Here is an 18,736-nt window from a genome sequence, read left to right as displayed (position 1 = left end):
AAGACAGTAAACTTTCTCATTCTTCCCTCTCAGCATAAAGGCAGGAAGTTCTTGCCACATTAGCTCTTGCTTCCCAATAGTACTGAGAATCCATTTTTTGGTTTTTTGCAACGTGTATTTGGGGAGGCCCTCCTGATTTAGAAATAGGCAGTATTTGCAAGAGTTGCACATGGTAGCTGAGAGATACTTTGCAATATGAAATCATTCGTATTCCTGTTAAATTCATGTGTAAGTAGATGGAACACACATTAGGCGTGAATCTGATTCTTGAAATCAGCAGCTAGAGGTTGAATGCTAGCATTGTGAATAATTTACAGCTTTATAAAATTTTTGAACAAGACTTAATCCATTGATTAAATTTCCAAAACTTAAATTGTAAAGAGTCAGCTTTATTTTAAAACTTTTGATTTATAACGTTTAGGTATTTAGACCAATGGTCTTTGGGCCTTCCTTTGTTCGTGCGAAGAAAGGCTAGGGTTGCCTATGTGGGGGAAGGGTGAACAGGGAGGGTCAGTAAGGAGCAGGACTCCGTCTTGCTTTTACCCAGAGCATTCAGCTCTGGCCTAACCTGCATGCCTCTTGAAGCAAAACCGCAGACAGTGAGTGCGATATACAGTAAGTCTAAGTCCCCTACATATGAACCTTCAAGTTGCGAATTTTCAAAGATGCGAACGTGCGTTCCATCCATGTCAGGCGTGAGTGACATTGCAGCTTGCCCTCTGTCTCCTGTTGCTGAAGATCCTTCAGCTCTACCATCTCCCACCCCCTCTCCCTCCTCCAGTCAGTAACTCTTCTTGCCTGTTCACTCGATGTCAGCCCCTGGGTGCCAGCTGTTGTACTGTACTACTGTACTTTTCAAGGTACCATACTGTAAGATGAAAAGTGTTTTCTTTATTTTTTGTTTGTTTTTTATGTATTATTTGTGTGAAAAGTATTATAAACCGATTACAGTACAGTACTATATAGCCGATTGTGTTAGTTGGGTACCTAGGCTAACTTTGTGGACTTACGAACAAATGGAACTTAACGAACATGCTCTCGGAACGGAACTCATTTATATGTAGGGGACTTACTGTAATACAAAATACATACTTGGTCTCTACCTCCCTTTCCTGGCACACAGCTCATAAAACTCTTGGGCTCTCCGAAGTGATACTTGTCTTTTTGTATGCTAATAAGATGTCTCTTGGGTGGGGGCTCCTGGATAGACTCAGGATGGGAGCTGGTTATCAGGGGAACCAACTCTGTGATTAGAGGGGTGGAACTTTCAGCCCCACCCCCTCACCTCTGGGAAAGGAACTGGTGCTGGAGATTGACTTGGTCACTAATGATGACCAGTGATTTAATCAACCATGCTCACGTAGTGATGCTTTCAGTAAAGTGCTAAATGATGGGATTTGGAGAGCTTCCAGGTTGGGGAACATGTGGAGGTGCTGAATAGGTGGCCAATCCTGTTGCCAAAATCTCAACTCTCTGTGCGCGATGCCGAACAGAATTACAGAGACAGAGATTTTGGAAGATAAGAGAGGTGGCTTTATTCCTTTGCCAGGCAAAGGGGGAAAACACAGCCTCAAGAACTGTGCCCCGCTCCTGGGGAATTACAGGGGTTCTTACAGGTGGAGTTCACAGTCCGAAGTGAGTGATAAGGATCAAAATGGTGAAGGTCTTGCATTCTTCTTCTTGCATTATTTCAAAACAATCACCGCTGGCGTCAGGCAATCCGATAACCCTGGGTTATCAGCCTGGGACCTTCTTTCTGAAATGCAAACAGCTACAAGGGGTGATTTGCTACAAGAGTGTGTAGGGAGAATAAACACTAGAATTCACAGAGAGAGTTAGGCAGTGATTTATGCAGGACATAATTCACACAGAGAGTTAGGAAGTGATTTGTGAAGGATGTAATTCCCATAGAGGCTAGCTTTGTGAAGGACAGATCTAGTTACAGATACTAGAGATTAGTAACAGTTAAAGTAAAGCTAGGAGTGATTAACTCTTTCAGGCCCGTTTATGTTTCTTCTCTGTTCCCTTTACTTTCCTTGTTCTCAGGAGAAGAAAAACTTCATTTCTATTTTAGCTGCAATCCAAAGAGGGCCTGGAAGCTCCATACCCTTTCCCACATACCTTGCCCTATGCATCTCTGCTATCTGACTGTTCCTGAGTTGTATCCTTTTATACTAAACTGGGAATCTAGTAAGTAAACGATTCTCCTGAGTTCTGTGAGCTGTTCTAGTAAACGGCCAAACCCAAAGAGAGAGGGTCGTAGGAACCTCTGATTTACAGCTGGTCAATCAGAAGCACAGGTGACAACCTGGATTTGTGATTGGCATCTGAAATGGGGACAGTCTTGTGGGACTGAGCCCTTAATCTGCAGGATCTGATGCTAACTCAACTCTGGTTAGCGCTGAAACCGTGTGCCCCTAAAACCGAGTTTCTTTACTGAGTTTATGATTAATCTCTCTATCCAAAATTTTATTTCCTCTCTGTGCAGCCCCTGTTCCCCTTGGGATTGAGGAGTAACAAAGAAAAGGGGAGACTGAAACTGAGCAGGACCCTGCAGGGTCTTGCTCGGTACAAAAGCCTCTTCATGGCCCCTGTTTCTTTTTTTCCTTTAATATTTATTTATTTATTTGTTTGTTTGTTTGTTTATTTTTGGCTGCACTGGATCTTCGTTGCTGTGCGCGGGCTTTCTCTAGTTGTGGCGAGCAGGGGTTACTCTTCGCTGCGGTGCACAGGCTTCTCATTACAGTGGCTTCTCTTGTTGCAGAACACGGGCTCTAGGGGCAAGGCTTCAGCAGTTGCAGCACTTGGGCTCAATAGTTGTGGCTCGCGGGCTCTAGAGCGCAGGCTCAGTAGTTGTGGCACATGGGCTTAGTTGCTCCGCGTCATGTGGGATCTTCCCGGACCAGGGCTCGAACCCATGTCCCCTGCATTGGCAGGCGGATTCTTAACCAGTGCACCATCAGGGAAGCCCTGTCCCCTGTTTCTTGCTTGCTGAAATGAAGGACCTTCCTAAGCCTTCCCCGAGTTCCAAAGAGGAGGCTCAAGCAGTCCTCCTGAAGGGATGTAGATAACAATCGGATACATATCTTTGAGTGGTTCTGCAGAAACTAAGGCCTGCACCCAGGTGGAGGATGGAGACTACATGCTGACCACAAGCATGTAGACCCCAAACCAGTTGGAACCAGAAGGCTGATGATAGAGATTCCTGAAACATCCCCCTGTTACCTCACCATCAACCAATCAGAAGAAGGTCCACGAGCTGATCATACATCCTAAGATCCTCTCCCCTAACACTTTCTTTTAAAACCCTTGCCTGAAAGCCATTGGGAAGTTCCAGTCTTTTGAGCATGAGCTGCCCATTCTCCTTGCTTGGCACCTGCAGTAAACGCTGGACTTTGCTTCACCACAGCCCGGTGTCAGTAGATTGGCTTTGCTGCATGTGGGGCAAGTAGACCCAAGTCTGGCTCAGTAACAGCGTCAGAACTGAACTGAAGCGTAGGACACTCAGTTGGTGTCTGGAGAGTCAGAGAACCACTTGGTGTTGGAGAAAATCCACAGGTTTGGTGGCCAGAAGTCTAGTGAGCAGAGGAGAGAGAAATGAAAGTTTTCCCTTACAGTGAGTAAGCGGAGTGCCTCTCCTGGGAAGCAGGGAGTGGTCCTCACCGTCCTCAGCCTCAGGCTGCCCCTTGAGGGGCTTCTCACTCTCCTCCCAAGAGACTAGCCAAGTAGCTTCTCCAAGCACACCCCGCACTCACCCTGACACAGTACAATTTCCTCTATCTTCTTACATTTTAAGGATGCTTTAGTACCTCCATGAATTGAAGTCTTGGGCAGCCCTCCCCAGCCTGCCTATCTGTCCCTGGCACAATGTCAAGAGAAGTTTGGCAGGAAAGAGACAGAAAAGCAATCAGGGCAGTGTACGATGCTGGTAAAGAGTTGTCCTGGTTCTACCACTTGCTAACTGTGTGACCTTGGGCAAGTTACCTAACTTCTCTGTGCCTCAATTTCCCTACTTGTAAAGTGTGGATAATAATAATAAACTCCACTTCATTGGATTGTTATGCATAGTCAATCAGTTCACATTTAGACGAACTAAATATCAGATGAAACAAATTTGCTTCTAAGGGTCCTTCTATTATAATAACCATCATCATCTGTTTAATGACAAGCTGGGGTGGTGAGGAAGGAAAGACAGATTCCTGCATTATATAAATACTTCAGTGATTGCAGGTTACATCCTACTTCTAAAGACATCAAAATGCAAAATTATGTCTATATTAGATTCAGGAAAATAGGATATTTTCCCCATTAGATACTTGAGAAAACCAGTGGCCCAGGAGGGTAAGGTAACAGGGTGAAAAGATGAGGTTTCTATAAATAGGGAAATGCACCATTTTGAAATGATTCACTTTCTGAGAAAACCACTTTATACAGATTTCTGGCCATTTTATACAAGGCCAGGGCTAAGCTCTGTGTCTGACAACTAATTCGTGATCTTATCTACGTGAGCTACCACAAAAATACACGGGCAGAGCAAACAGTCCAAATTAGGAACTTTGTGTCTGGGCTGAGGAAATACCAAAAAATATTTGTTCAAATTCACATCCTGTTTTGTGATCTTGGGCAACTTATGTAACCTCTTTGGACTTTAGTTCCCCCATCGGAAGAGCCAGGGTGATAAAACTTGCCCCTGAGGGTTGTGCGTGAGATGAAGACGGATTACACTCAACACGGCTCCTGGTTCATGGAAAGCGTGCAAGAAATTGCAGCCACTGTTATTTTGAAAGGTGCTATTAAGGATTGAACCATATGAAACTGTGGATTTTAAATTATTCATTTATTTATTTTCATTGAAGTTGATTTACAAGTTGTGCCCATCTCTGCTGTGCAGCAAAGAGACTCAGGTATACATGTACAGACATTCTTTTTATATATTCTTTTCCATTATGGTTTATCACAGGATATTGACTATAGTTCCCTGTGCTATATATTAGGACCTTGTTGTTTATCCCTTCTAAATGTAATAGTTTGCATCTACCAACCCCAAATTCCCGGTCCATCCCTCTCCCTCCCTCCGACCCCTTGGCAGCCAGAAGTCTGTTCTCCATGTCTATGAGTCTGTGAAACTGTGGATTTTATAGGTCAGAAAGCAGTTGAGTATCATTCAATTTCACCCGGTTCGTCCAACTATTATGGAACAATGGCCTGGTCTGTGGTTGGAAAGCAGGGAAGGACATGTCACTCCCATTTTCCTGGGAGAAAAACTGAGGCCCAGAGAGAGAGAATGACCCACTCAAGGCCATGTCACAGTCAGGAAGCTGAGACCAGAATCCACCTGCCAGCCTCTCCCCTTCTTGCCCGTCCCACTCTCACTTTCCCAGCACCAGGCTGCCGGTCATCATGGGATGTGACTGTCCCTGGGGCTTGCCTCACTGTGGACAGAGCGAACACAGGCCTGGGGTTCCCCCTGGAAGTCCACCGTGGCTGTTTCTGGACACTGGGTTGTGCAACGGGAGATTGGGAACCGTGGGGCTGCCAGCTGGGGAAGAGCTGCCTTGTGTCCCTGATAAATTCCTACTTACCCTTGCTGGGAATGAGCTGGCCCAGCTTCAGGGGCTTCCCCAGCCAGGTCACAGAGGCCTCCTGGAACGGAGACCGGACCGAGACTGCTGAGCAGCATGGTTCTAACATAGCCCCTCTTCTCCTTCCCCTCTGGCCCTTCTTCCTGACTCTCTCACCTTCCATGTCGTCAAAGCTGCTGACTCTCCAGAGCCCCGAATGGTGCACAGACCTCTTTCCTGTCCTCCCAGCTCAGCCAGCTGCCCCTGGACAGCTCCACTCCAGTGCACAGCACAAACGTAACCTGAGTGCAAACGTAACCTGAGTGCAAACCCTGCTCTTCTGTGCAAACCTGTGCTTGTCCTATTCCCAGCCTAGTACTCCAGGCTTCCCCTGACCCTTCCCCTGCAGTACGGTGGGCCTCTCACTGTTGTGGCCTCTCCCATTGCGGAGCACAGGCTCCGGACGCGCAGGCCCAGCGGCCATGGCTCACGGGCGCAGCCGCTCCGCGGCATGTGGGATCTTCCCGGACCGGGGCACGAACCCGCGTCCCCTGCATCGGCAGGCGGACTCCCAACCACTGCGCCACCAGGGAAGCCCCTGATGGTTAATTTTATGTTGACTTAACTGAGCCACGGGGTACCCAGATATTTGGCTCAACGTTCTGGCTGTGTCAGTGAGGGTGTTTTGGAGGAGATTAACATTTGAATGGGTAGACTGAGCAAAGCAGATAGCCCTCTCGCCTGTGGGCGAGCCGCATCTAATCTACTGAGGGCCTGAATAGAATCAAAAGGCCAAGTAAGTGAGAATTCCTCTGGCCTGACTGCTTGAGATGGGTATCCGTCTTCTCCTGCCTTTGGTCATTGCTGGGTCCTGAGCCTGCCAGCCTTCGGAAGGGAACTACACCATCCGCTCTCCTGGGTCTGGAGCTGGCCAGCTCACCCTGCAAATCTTGGAACTCATCAGCCATCATAATCATGTGAGCCAACTCCTTATAAGAAATCGCTTACACACACACACACACACACAGACGGGCGTGCACGCACACATGCTCACACACACACACAGCGCATTGGTTCTGTTTCTCTGGGACCTTGATTATAGCGTCACCTCCTGACTATCCTCCCCAAGCTGACACTGGGCTCTGTGGTGCCCCCTTTGTGCTTCCCTAACCCCACACTTGGTCTCCTGCTCCCTGGTTTCCTAACCCTTAACCACACAGGGTCCAGCCTCTCCAGCTGCCTCTGTCAGACTCAGAGCCCCTCAGACAAGCTCTCAGATCCATCATAACCCCAGTGCCCACACACGGCTGGACAAAAGGAAGGCGCCGCTGAGAAACACATGTCAAGGAAATAAAAATGGTAGTTCTTGCGGGAAGTCCTTCCACAAGATCGAGTGCCTTCGACACGCTGTGCTCTGCGGCTACAGCAGAGAACAAGCTACATCTCCTTCCCTCACAGAGCTTCCTATGGGGAAGACAGACATTACAGTGATTGACCTTTTCCCCTCTGCAAAACGGGAAGCATGATGGGACAGCTGGGCAAACTCTTTGGCTGTGGTGATATCCGGCAGACCTCAGGAAATGATTCAGGAAATGGGCCATGCTGCCTCAATTTCATTTTTGATTAACTGTCAGTCAAAGAAATGAAAAGAACATTCTCATCTCATTTCCAAGTTGTTGTTTTTTTTCTTCAGTGTCGGAAAGTCATTTTCCAGATTAAGGAAATAGTGCAGGGTCATGATTCTTGGTACTTGAATCTTGGTACTTGTACTAGAGTCTTCAGGGAGGCTTGTTAAAACGCAGATTGCAGGGCCCCTCGGGGTTTGTGATTCAGTCGGTTTGGGAAGGGATCGAAAATTTTGTGCTGGTCACCGGCCCCCGGTGCTGCTTGTGCTGGTAATCCCAGGGCGCCACACTGAGGACCACCGGCCTCACGCACATAACACTGCCGTCAGCCGTCTTGGGGCTGAATCACAGCTTTGCCTTGGCCTCACCAGGTGACCTCGGGTACTTCGGCGGACTTCAGTTGCTACCTTTGTCAAACAGGAGGGTGGACTTGGAGGCATGGGAATCTCCAAGCTCTTCCAGACCATGAACACTGGGCTCCACGGGTGGAAGTTTGGAGACACCGCAGGGCAGCGGCTCCCAGGGCTCACTGTCTGGGGTAGGTGTCAGGGTGGGGAGGGTAGAGAAGACCCAGCTGCCTGTGGACTGATGACCTAGAAACTTACAGCTAGCTTTTTTTTTAAAATTAATTAATTTATTTTTTGGCCGCATTGGGTCTTCGTTGCTGCGCACGGGCTTTCTCTAGTTGCGGCGAGCGGGGGCTACTCTTCGTTGTGGTGCGCGGGCTTCTCATTGCGGTGGCTTCTCTTGCTGCGGAGCACTGGCTCTAGGCGCGCGGGCTTCAGTAGTTGTGGCTTGCGGGCTCTAGAGCACAGGCTCAGTAGTTGTGGCGCACGGGCTTAGTTGCTCCACGGCATGTGGGATCTTCCCAGATCAGGGCTCAAACCCGTGTCTCCTGCACTGGCAGGCGGATTCTTAACCACTGCGCCACCAGGGAGGCCCAACAACATGTTTTTAAAATGTGGCGCAACTGCTCGTGATTTCTTCTTTCTCTTAGATGAGAAGGGCAGAAAAGTTCTGATTTCTCCAGTGTCCCAGGGGAGGAGGAACAAGCTAAGGAAGAAAGTACTCTGAACCAAGAGTTAGGAGATAGGGGTTTCAGGCCCAGCAGGTATAAGTATGTCCCAAATATTGAACGGGACATACTTATGCTAAAAACATATTTATTGTTTATCTGAAATGCAAAGTTATCTGGGCGTCTTGTATATTTATTCACTAACTCTGGTTAACTCTGTCTCCCAGATTCTCACTCACTTCTTCCAAAGCAGGTATCGTTGGGGCCTCTTTCAAGAATCTCACGGGTAAGAATTGTTCCTGTTGAAGCACTATCCTTAATCACCAAAAGATGGAAACAACCCACATGTCATCGATGGAAGAATGAATAAACAAGATCTGGTTTACCCATACAATGAAATACTACTCAGTCATAAAAAAGAATGCAGTATTGATCTATGCTATAAGGATGAACCTTGAAAACACTATGCTAAATGAAAGCAGTCATTCACTAAAGGTCGTATATTGTATGATTCCATTTATATGAAATATCCTTAGTAGGCAAAGCCATCGACAGGAAGCAGGTTAGTGGTTTTCCAGGGGTGAGAGCAGGCGGAAACAGGGAGTGATGGCTTCTCGGGTATGGAGTTTCCTTTTGAAATGATGAAAATGTTCTGCAAGTAGACACTGGTGATGGTTGCCCAATGTCGCGAAGGTACTAAACGTCATTAACGGTCAGTTTTATGTTATGTGGATTTTACCAAGTTAAAAAAAAAAAAAGAGGCTCTCCTGTTAACCTCAGTATACCTCCTCCCTGCGTGTTATTGGTTGAATTGTGTCCCCCCAAAAGATACGCTTCCCCGTTACCTGTGAAGGCAGCCTTATTTGGAAATAGGGTCTCTGCAGATGTAATCAAGTTAAGATGAGGTCATTAGGGTGGGCCCTCATCCAATAGGACTGGTGTCCTTAAAAATAGGTGGGATTAGAGACACACAGGGAGAGCGTCATGTGACTACAGTGGCCGAGACTGAGGTGCTGCCCTGCTAGCCAGGGACCGCCTGGCGCCTCAGGACAGAGTAAGGAACCTCTCCTAGAAGCCTCGGTGGGATCGTGGCCCTGCCAACATTTGGATTTCTGGTCTACAGCACACTTCCAGCCTCCGGAACTGCAAGAGAAGGCCCTTCTGATGTTTTAAGCGGCCAATGGGACCCTACAGGACCCACTCCCTCACTTTTAGGCCCCCCCCCACAAGGCGCTGTATCTCTCCCTCCCCCCTCCTTCGGGGGGAGAAGCATAAACAGGGCATCCTCTAAGCCTCTTCCCCTGACCCCCTCAGCTCTGCCAGAAACTTCCCTCCGGCCTTTTCAAAGAAGCACACGGCCACAGATGTGTCATTCCATTGCCTCAGTTTTAAATATTTATTTAAAATCCAGAAGGGAAAAGGAGAAACGGAACCCACTTGGGTTTTAACACATTGACACGTGGACAAAGACATGAACAAGGACAGCAGAGAAACCCAAGAACAAGACAGACGCCAGGACAGAGGCCAGGTGGAGACTGGCGGCTGGGGAGACCGAGCACTGAGATGAGGCCCGAGCTGCTACAAAAACACACTTCCAGGGAGCGTGGAGGCGGGCGGGGTGGGAGAGGGAGACAGGAAGTGGGGGGGAGGGGAGGGAGGGCCAGAGTGAGGTATTAAATAATGAAAATCGAATCCAATTCCCAAAGAGACACTTTAGAAAAAAAAAAAAGACACAAATAGACGTTCACATAAAATTTCCCCTTCTACAAAAATAATTCCATAGTTAAAATGACTGCAAAATCCAGCCTGGACGCTGACTGGTTCGCTGAGGCAGGACAGTTCAGATTGCCCTGAAGAGCCCTGCCACGCTGAACCCGGAGATTCCCGTAATAAGCCTTTCTCCTCAGCCCACATTTATACTTGGAGCTAATGGCGCTGGGTTTCTGCAGAACTGAATGACGATGAAAAAGCAAGAGTGACGACTGCATCTTGGAAGGACAAGCTCCAGGAAGGGAGGACCTTAGGGGATGGTCTGTGGCTGCATCATGAGATGGGTCCATATTTACATGCCACCTCCAAGGCCAGCCCTGACCCAGTGCCGTTCTCCTAATTGGTTTCTTCAAGGTCAAATCTGCAAGGTCAGGACTCTCCAGTCTAGATCATACCCTCCAAGACAAGCCTAACTTCCCTCCAGGACCAAGAAAGGCCAAACTAAAATCCTTCATCCTCAGGCCTCCCCCTGCCTTAAGAGGACAAGCATTTCAAAGTCCATAAGTTAAAAGGTAAATCTTTTCTACTTCTGTTTCTGGTTGTTTTTTCTTTTTGTTTTTATGCTTTGCTTTTTGTTTTTTTTTCCTTTTACCTTCTTCCCCCCGCCCTCCTTAACAGATTATGCAATGAGCACAAGGGTGATGCTAGGAAAATTTTAAGAATTCCCCAAACTTTGTCATTTGGAGGAGAGAGAAAAACGTGGATGATACCCCACATCCAAATGTTTCTTCAAAGTCTGTGGCAAAACTGGTAGCACCTTCAGAATCTTAAATAGGTTTTTTTTTTTCCTTAAAAAAATCACATACACTACGAGAAAATTGTGAGCACCAGCGATTTCACAGTGGGAGGTAGCAGACGTGGGCACCCCCAGCCCCGAGGATCTCACCTCTCCCTCTCGGCATCCATCACTTCCCACCCCCTGGCTGCTCTCTCTCACCTTCTCACCTCTTTCCCAGGTGAAAAAAAAATAGTACCGCACCTTCTTTGCGTTTGTTTAAATAAAATATATATACTTCTTTCTTTCCTTTTCTCCTTTTTTCATGTCTCCTCTCTAATATTGCACATCAAAGCTCCCTGGCAGGGGCCAGCTGACGAGATGCCCCCTTCCCTCAAGCTGGCTGGAACGTGGGGCTCTTTGGGAAGGAAGCTGAGCAGGGAAGGGGGTGGCCGCAGAGCTGGGAGACAGGCCGCGGGGCTCAGGCGGGTTGCGGACCCGGCTTGCTCTGTCTGGCTCTTTGGTTGGTCTTTGGGGCTGAGCTGGGATGAGTCGTTCCCAAGGATACCCCGTGCCCTGCTACCCCTCAGCCTCTTCTACTGGGCAGACAACAGCTGGGGTCTGCTCAAGGATCCTTGGGCAGGTGAGCTGCCTCTCCTAGGGGCCCACCTGCCCCTAGGTACCCTCCTCTTCCCTCCCCCTCGAGGCCCAGAGGAGTCAGGAGGTCAGAGGTCAGAGGAAGCACGCAGGTCCAACTTCGAGGCGGTACTGCTTCCCTGATGAGGCAGGAGGGAGGTTGTCCACGCTGACAATGGGCAGCTGCTGGGGGTCCTGGGTCCGGAAGGTGAAGAGTGTCTGATGCCAGCGGCCATCCTGGACCTGCAGGTAGAGGGAAACGGGGACATGTACATCCATCATAGTTCTCATCATATATCAAGTGCGTTTCTCCCTCATCTTTCTTCACAATTTTTAATGTCCACGTGGCAGTTCACTGTTTCAGTGACCTGTATGTGTCCATTTAGATTGCTTCCGCCATTTTGATTCTTAAAAGAAAAGCGGTCACGAGTATCACTGTAGCTAAACTTTTGTGCACATTCTTAATTATTTCCCTAGAACAAACTCTAGAAGTAAGATTTGCGGGATCAAAGGATAGGTACACTTGTAAGGCTTTGGATATATATTGGAAATATACATGCAGCTGCTGTTCCGGAAGCCCCTGCCCATTTAGTTTTAATTTTTCCAAATAGCTTTGTGTGAGAGTGTTGGTTTCCCCTCATCCTCAGTAACACTGTGCATTACTGGTTTTGTCTAATTTTGTGAAACTGGTTTTTTGGATGACTTTCTGTCTCCCTCTTCCCCTACAACCCACCCTGTTTTAGGCCTTTGAAGACAACCAGAATGTTAAGGGAAGAAATTAGCCTGGCAGGGCAGGGGCAGAGAGAAGAGTACAGATGCATCCTTCTATAAGCAGCCTTGTAAGTAAGCAGAGCATCTACCGGCTGGTAGAATTTTTACCAGCCCAGACCTTCCCTCAGAAGCTTCCCGGGGAGAAAAGTGAATAAAAGCAATTTTATAAAACTCAAAGGTAAACATTATATGTATCATACTAATATACTATAGTGTAAAATTGTTACTATAGAAGAACACGTTTTTCTACCTGTCTATGCATGAGGGGCCTGTAAGGGGCCCCAAGACTTACCTTGCAGCCATCCATTGACACTTCCGGCCTGAACTGACCCCCGGCTTCAAAGATCTGCCCGTTCCAGGCCCGGAAGCGCACAGCCTGCTTAGCTGGGGTCTGCCTGGTGCCCTCCTGCCACACGGTCATGTTAAGGCAGTGGATGGTGATTTGCTGTGTCACCTCAGAGCTTAGCAGGTGCAGGAAATTCATCTGGACCCGGCTAATGGCAAACTCCACCTGTGGAGGAGATACGGCAGTGAGGCAGGGTCGGGCTGGGCTGCCCACAGCTCTCAGAATTCCTTACCTTCCTCTGGAAGGTCCAGGGCTAAGCCCTTTCCTGGTAAGCAATTCCCAGCCATGCTCCCAGAGCTGTACTCACTCGCAAGACAGAAAAACTGAGGTCTGTGTGAGCCAGTCCCACAGCCAAGGAGTAACAAGGAAGGGAAAGAACTGAGGTCTGCCTGATTCCAGCCAGAAATGCGAGGGTCCTGATGCACCGTATGGGAGGGGTCTCTGGAGCTGAGCTGGGATACCGAGGCTCACAGAGGAAGAGGATCTTGCCCGAGAGTGAGAGGCTCTTAGTGGGCAGTGGAAATGAGAAGTGCTTTCCCCACGTTTCTAAGTCCCAAGCTGCAGGCTGGGTAGGGTGAGGCAGCTGGCAAGGGCAGACCTGACAACAAACAACAGGACGGGGTTTCGGGCTTAAGTGGCTGTACGGTAAGTCCTGACAGTTGGGTTTTCTCTTTTTTTCTGGTGCAAGTGCCTGACTTAAGCTTTGATTGCTGAGGCATCCATTCAAAGAGGCATCCACTTCAAAGACAGACTATCTCAAATAAATACCTTGCCAGCCACAGGACCAGATAAAGAGTCAGGCCACCTCCAGGCACTGAGGCGCCTTTGTTTTAAAGCTCTGGATTGATTTCAATAACTGACCGTTTGGGCTACTTGTTTTTTCTCTCCCCATGCTTTAAATTCTGGCCCTTATATTTTAAATTCACCACTAAAGAATGAGCCTGCAAAACCCTAACACCCCCCCACCCCAATAAAAGCAGAACCCCAGGCCCACGCACGCGCTCTCTCTCTCTCTCTCTCTCTCCATGACCCCGTAGTGTGGCCCCAGGTGGGCTGTGCAATTTCCAGGTCCTGTAAATAATAAAACTTTAGTTTTGCAAAGTTTCCTGGTGGTTATTGCTGAAAGGCATCTTGCAATCGTAATAAGAACTGCGAGGGCTGGTCCAGCCACAGCACTGGTTATTTATAGGCTGAGACCAGCACACAACGATTGGTGTGGTTGGCAGGACTGCACGACCGCCCTTGCAATCAATGGATGGGATGCGCTTTACCTGCAACTTGCTTACTAACCACCTAACTCAGGTGGGTATCACCATCTGCAGAAGGAGCACTGCTTGCTGGGGGTCTGTCTCACTGCTAAGTGCTTTTGCATGTTGCTATGGTATCCAATCCAAAAAGTCATGGCTGCCATGAGAATCCAATGATCCCCCCAGAGCAGTGTGATCAAGGCCATAGGCTCTGACTAGCCACTGGGACCACTCATTATAAAGGCCTTAATTGACTATTAATGTGATTAATTAAGGGTCCTCCATGACGCAAGGGGAGAGTTAAGGAAAGTGGACTGGAGCACAAGGCTAAGTCACTGCCCAAGGAAAGGCTCTCGGCTGAAGGCAGGAGGGAAATATTCCTGTAGGTGAGGACAGGAGACCTCCACCTAGGACCACTGAGTTGGCGGTTGTGCCTGGACCACATGTCGTAATCCAGAAGAGTGAAATAGCCTTGCAACTGGAAACCAGTGGACCTCCAGAAGGAAGGCACAAGAGATCTATGGTTTCTGTGTCAAAACGTCACTCATTACTGTCATTCTTCATCCCTGACCCAATGGGATATTATGGGTCCCATCCCTGGTGTGATGTTCCTAAAAAAATTAATGGGCAGTGACCACCTACAGGGGTGGGATAGGGAGGGTGGTAGGGTGACACACGAGCGAGGAGATATGGGGATATATGTATATGTATAACTGATTCGCTTTGCTATACAGCAGAAACTAACACACCATTGTAAAGCAATTATACTCCAAAAAAGATGTTAAAAAAAATTATTGGGCAAACATAAATGGCCTAAAAATCGGATGCCAGCACCTCCTAAGAACCCTGAGGAGGTGCACCGGCTCCTTGATAAACGCAAAACCCCATGGAAGCATCCTGGGGATATACCAACAAGCCAAGGCTCTGGTATGACACTAGAGGCCTAAGGGCTTTTCCCAAAGACCCCGTGCGTATCATGCTCGTGGAAGCAGACCTCAGTCCCAGAGAGGTCTCTTGGAACACCCTGGGAAGGAAAGCAGCGAGCTATGAAGACGGTTCACAGTGATGCCATCCAAAATTGTCCAGTAACAACACGTCAGTTTAAGATAACAGGAGAAAATCGGGAAGTAGAAACTGAGATAAAAAACTATACTTGAACTGAAATTCAAATTTTTCTTAAATATTTTATGTAGCAGGAAGGAGAGAGGGGAACTAATTGGCTATTTTGGTATTTTTGTTTGTTTGTGTGTTACAGGCTCTCAATCGTTACTCAAGGCTGCCAAAATTCAACGACTGGCCAGTACCTCCAAAGACCCTAAAATCCATAGTTTTCTTAAAGATCCATCTGGGCTATATGCTTGTTTCCTCAGCCCCCTCGGCTTTCGCCTCGGCAGAACTAAGAAACACACCTTATAAGGCGTCCCTGCTGCCGAGGGAAAAGTTGACGGGGTCATCCAGGCATCTAGGATGAGGAAGAGGGATCAGGGAAGGCAAAGGCCCCTAGAGCCACTGGTATCCTACCAGGGCCCTTACTCTTTTTGGATGTTTACTCCTGGCATGGTTGCATCCTTCCATCACAGTGATCACTGCTAAGGCTCACAGTGAAAGGAAAACATTAAGATGAGGCCCATCTCCTGCTGCACAAAATTGGCACGGTCCAGTGGGTTTACCATTTCCATGGTCGTGGCGATCTAAATGACCCCTCTTCATTTTCAACTCTGAAGAGGCCCCATTTGACCCAAAGAATTATTATTATTATTTTTTTGTTACCATGACTGCCAAGATGCTAGTCCTGTTGATGGGCAGAGAATTATTTTTAGAGCACACTCCCCTAATTATAGGGTGGTACTACAACATTTTATTGGAACTGCCAAAACCATACAAAAGGCACTAAAACTCCTGGAAGAAAATTTACATTTTTTTCTCTGTCCCTTGAAATGGAAACACCCCAGGAGGTAACTAAAACTCTACCCACAATTGCCTGAGGCTGAAGAAAAAAAATGAGGGGGAAGAGGCCTCTTAAAATACAAACTGCTATAAAAGCTCTCTTACTCAAAAGCTAGTCCACAGCCTCCTTAATATTACTTGTCAAGAACAAATACACATCTTAAAAGTCATCTCCACAAATACTAGTAAAAAGCATTAGCCACTGGAGCAGGTAACTTTGTTCTGCCTGTCAGACACAATTTGGAGTCAAACGTTATTTACAGACTAGTAAGTTTTATATTGTTGTACCTGATTCATGGCTAAAATTTTGGAGTGGAAGCTATAGCATCTCAGTGTCTCTGTGTGTTTATGTAAGTCTCTGGATGTATATGTGACTTTTTCTTTCTCTCTACCTCTGAATGGTATTGCCAAAGTTAATTTGTAAAAGAGCTCCGTTTAACCGGCTTAAAAATAAGCACTTATGGGTTTCCCTGGTGGCGCAGTGGTTGAGAGTCTGCCTGCCGATGCAGGGGACACGGGTTCGTGCCCCGGTCCGGGAAGATCCCACATGCCGCGGAGCGGCTGGGCCCGTGAGCCACGGCCGCTGGGCCTGTGCATCCGGAGCCTGTGCTCCGCAACGGGAGAGGCCACAACAGTGTGAGGCCCGCGTACCAAAAAAAAAAAAAAAAAGCACTTATGAATTAGGTATTCCTAAAACTCAGAAATATAGAAACTAATCCAAATGTTTTTCAAGTTCACATGATCTGGGATAATCTTTGGTAAATAAAAGCCAGTCTAAGTTTGTTTTAATTAAAATAGGTATGTCTTTATAGTTATCAGCATTAAATATACTGCAGATAAATAACTTTACAGGGTTTACTAGTCAAATAAATCCATGTTATCTCTATTACAAAAGAAAATTAGCTTGGGATGATGGCTGACTTTGTCTACTGTCTAATGAAGATTTTGGAGGTAGTTTAAGCATATTGTCAGGAGACAGAAAAAGAATTTTACCTTGTGTGGTCAAGTTGGCTAAAATTGGACTGTTACTATTAGAGTTTTTTTTTTTTACATAAGCTTTAATATCAATAATGTGCTTATGTAATTTTCTTCATCTGCTATAAGGACAAAGTTTTCTTGGAGCACTGGTCTGCTCCTGTTAAGAGATTATGTAAAGTTTTTCTTTACCTTTTAAGTAATCTGGCTAGAAAGCAAAGATTTTGTGTTTTATCAAAATAATTTCCTGTGCTTCATGTTGCCTTAATGAGGTCTTTAGTTACCTAGAAGACACAGTCTTCTCAATATCAAAAGAGCTAAGTTTTCTCACAACGATGTAACCATCTGTATTTGCTTTTAAAATCTTTTGTCACTTTGGCTAAGTAGATAATTAAGCACTTTTTCATAATGATCTGTGATTCTATTTAGTCAAGTGTCCAAAACCTTTGATATTTTTGACAGACTTCCCAAAATCAAGTTCTAAATGAAGACTTTTTGACTTGGAAGTAACTGGGGTTTTCCAGAGGATCGTTGGAACATGTCAAAAGATCCATCTCTTTCCTTATAAAAAGAGAAACATTAAACTAATTAGGCTTATTTGATATATTAAATCACATGGGAAACATTGTCAAATAAGAAATACACCTTCTCTTTATGGATATCCTTGAATGGGTATATGTTATTAATATGGTGTTCCAGAAATAATATGAAATTCCTAAAAGTCTGATATGTTATGTTATCCATCTATAACCCCAGCTATCATCTTAAAATGTTGTGTGTCACAGAAATAACCAAATTTCCTTGTCAACTGCATCATAATGAACTCCCATCAGATCTTTAACCATAGGCATTTTAAAATGTCATTCTTTTGTCAGTCTTTTATCATTTATAATTATTGTTTTCCTCTTTTATCATTTATAATTATTGTTTTATTCCTTTGCAAAAGTGCTTCATCTTCAAGGAGATTCATGGAAAGGACTCTGACAAGTACAGGTTTCTGATAACTTTTAAATCATACCATTGAATGGGTAAGAATTTATAGAACTCTAAGGAAAAACTGGATTCATGAAACTAACAAAAGATCAAGATCGAGGATCAATTACATAGGACTGAACGAACTGATGGGGATGATTATAACTTTTTATGCTTTTTTGGAAACACTGGCAGTTCTTTTAATCTCTGTTTCCACATTTAAGGAAAACTTTTCTCTTAAGCTAGCAATGCATTTCAGCCATTTGGTGAAGTACACCTTTGTGAACAAAGATGAAACAATTGCTGTTTCTCCCGCCTGATCCTTCTAGAATTCAGAAGCTCTTGGTGAGTATTCTCATGGCAGTATAATTATTTGCATAAGTTCAATGAGAATCTATTCTCCTTGTAACAGGACACAATTGGAAATACTTGGTTATCACCAAGGCTATGAATGGAATGTCATATTTGAGAGAGACATAAAGAGACTCAGATATGACCAGATCACTTAAGGAACTAAGGTTGACTTTATGGAGCCAATAAAGCCCCTTAGAAAAATCAGTCTGTTACCTTGATTACAGGGTTCCCAGCAGCCTTACCAGGTGAGTAAGGAAGGTCACTTCCTGGCAGGTACAGGAATCTCAGGATATTTTGAGGACTTTAAGAAGAGAGGAATTCACCCAAGTCTATAAGTATTCCAGGCAAAGTCTGATGGTAAGTTCTTGGCTCCGCTTCCTGGCCTGGAGAGGCTTTTAAAAGTTCAATCTGAGACTCGTTATGAAAGGTTCCAGCAAAGCAGCAAGGAGCCTATGCTGTCAATCACTCTTCCTGCTGCACTTATGTAAATAATCAAATTTATTGAAACTAGACTTAATTTGCACACAAATTAGTTTTTCTATGGTTGTCGTTAATAGAAATGGGGGTGACGGTACAGAGAAAATTCTCAGCCCGGAGACTGGCACGTGGTAAGTGGGCACCAAACATGAGTCACATATTTGCGTATACAACCCCGGAACACATATCCCAGCTGAGCATCGCACTGATTTATTTTGTGCTGATGGTCACGGCTGTCCAAGCCAGGCCAGCTTGGCTAACTCCGCCATTTTAGATATTAGGCAGAACGTTCTATTTGAAGAAAGAACCATTGGCATCACATAAC

At 46.2% G+C, this 18,736-nt stretch overlaps 1 protein-coding gene across 3 annotated transcripts in view; it reads right to left on the bottom strand.

Annotated features, from left to right (window-relative positions):
* Window positions 1-9,534: 9,534 nt before the first annotated feature.
* The window catches only part of COL27A1 (collagen type XXVII alpha 1 chain), a 143,756-nt gene continuing 134,554 nt past the window's right edge, over window positions 9,535-18,736 (bottom strand). For all 3 annotated transcript variants that reach the window (XM_079926902.1, XM_079926904.1, XM_079926903.1), the window contains 2 exons: window positions 12,386-12,604; window positions 9,535-11,565 (listed from right to left, as the gene is read on the bottom strand). In XM_079926902.1, coding sequence (XP_079783028.1) covers window positions 11,419-11,565; window positions 12,386-12,604 — 366 coding nt within the window. In that variant the 3' untranslated portion in view covers window positions 9,535-11,418. The remainder of the gene's footprint in view (window positions 11,566-12,385; window positions 12,605-18,736) is intronic.

Source organism: Stenella coeruleoalba (genome assembly GCF_951394435.1).
Source record: "Stenella coeruleoalba genome assembly, chromosome: 7".
Classification (NCBI taxonomy): domain Eukaryota; kingdom Metazoa; phylum Chordata; class Mammalia; order Artiodactyla; family Delphinidae; genus Stenella; species Stenella coeruleoalba.
Note: the sequence above shows the minus strand (reverse complement) of the source record. Positions and strands in the feature narration are given on the sequence as shown.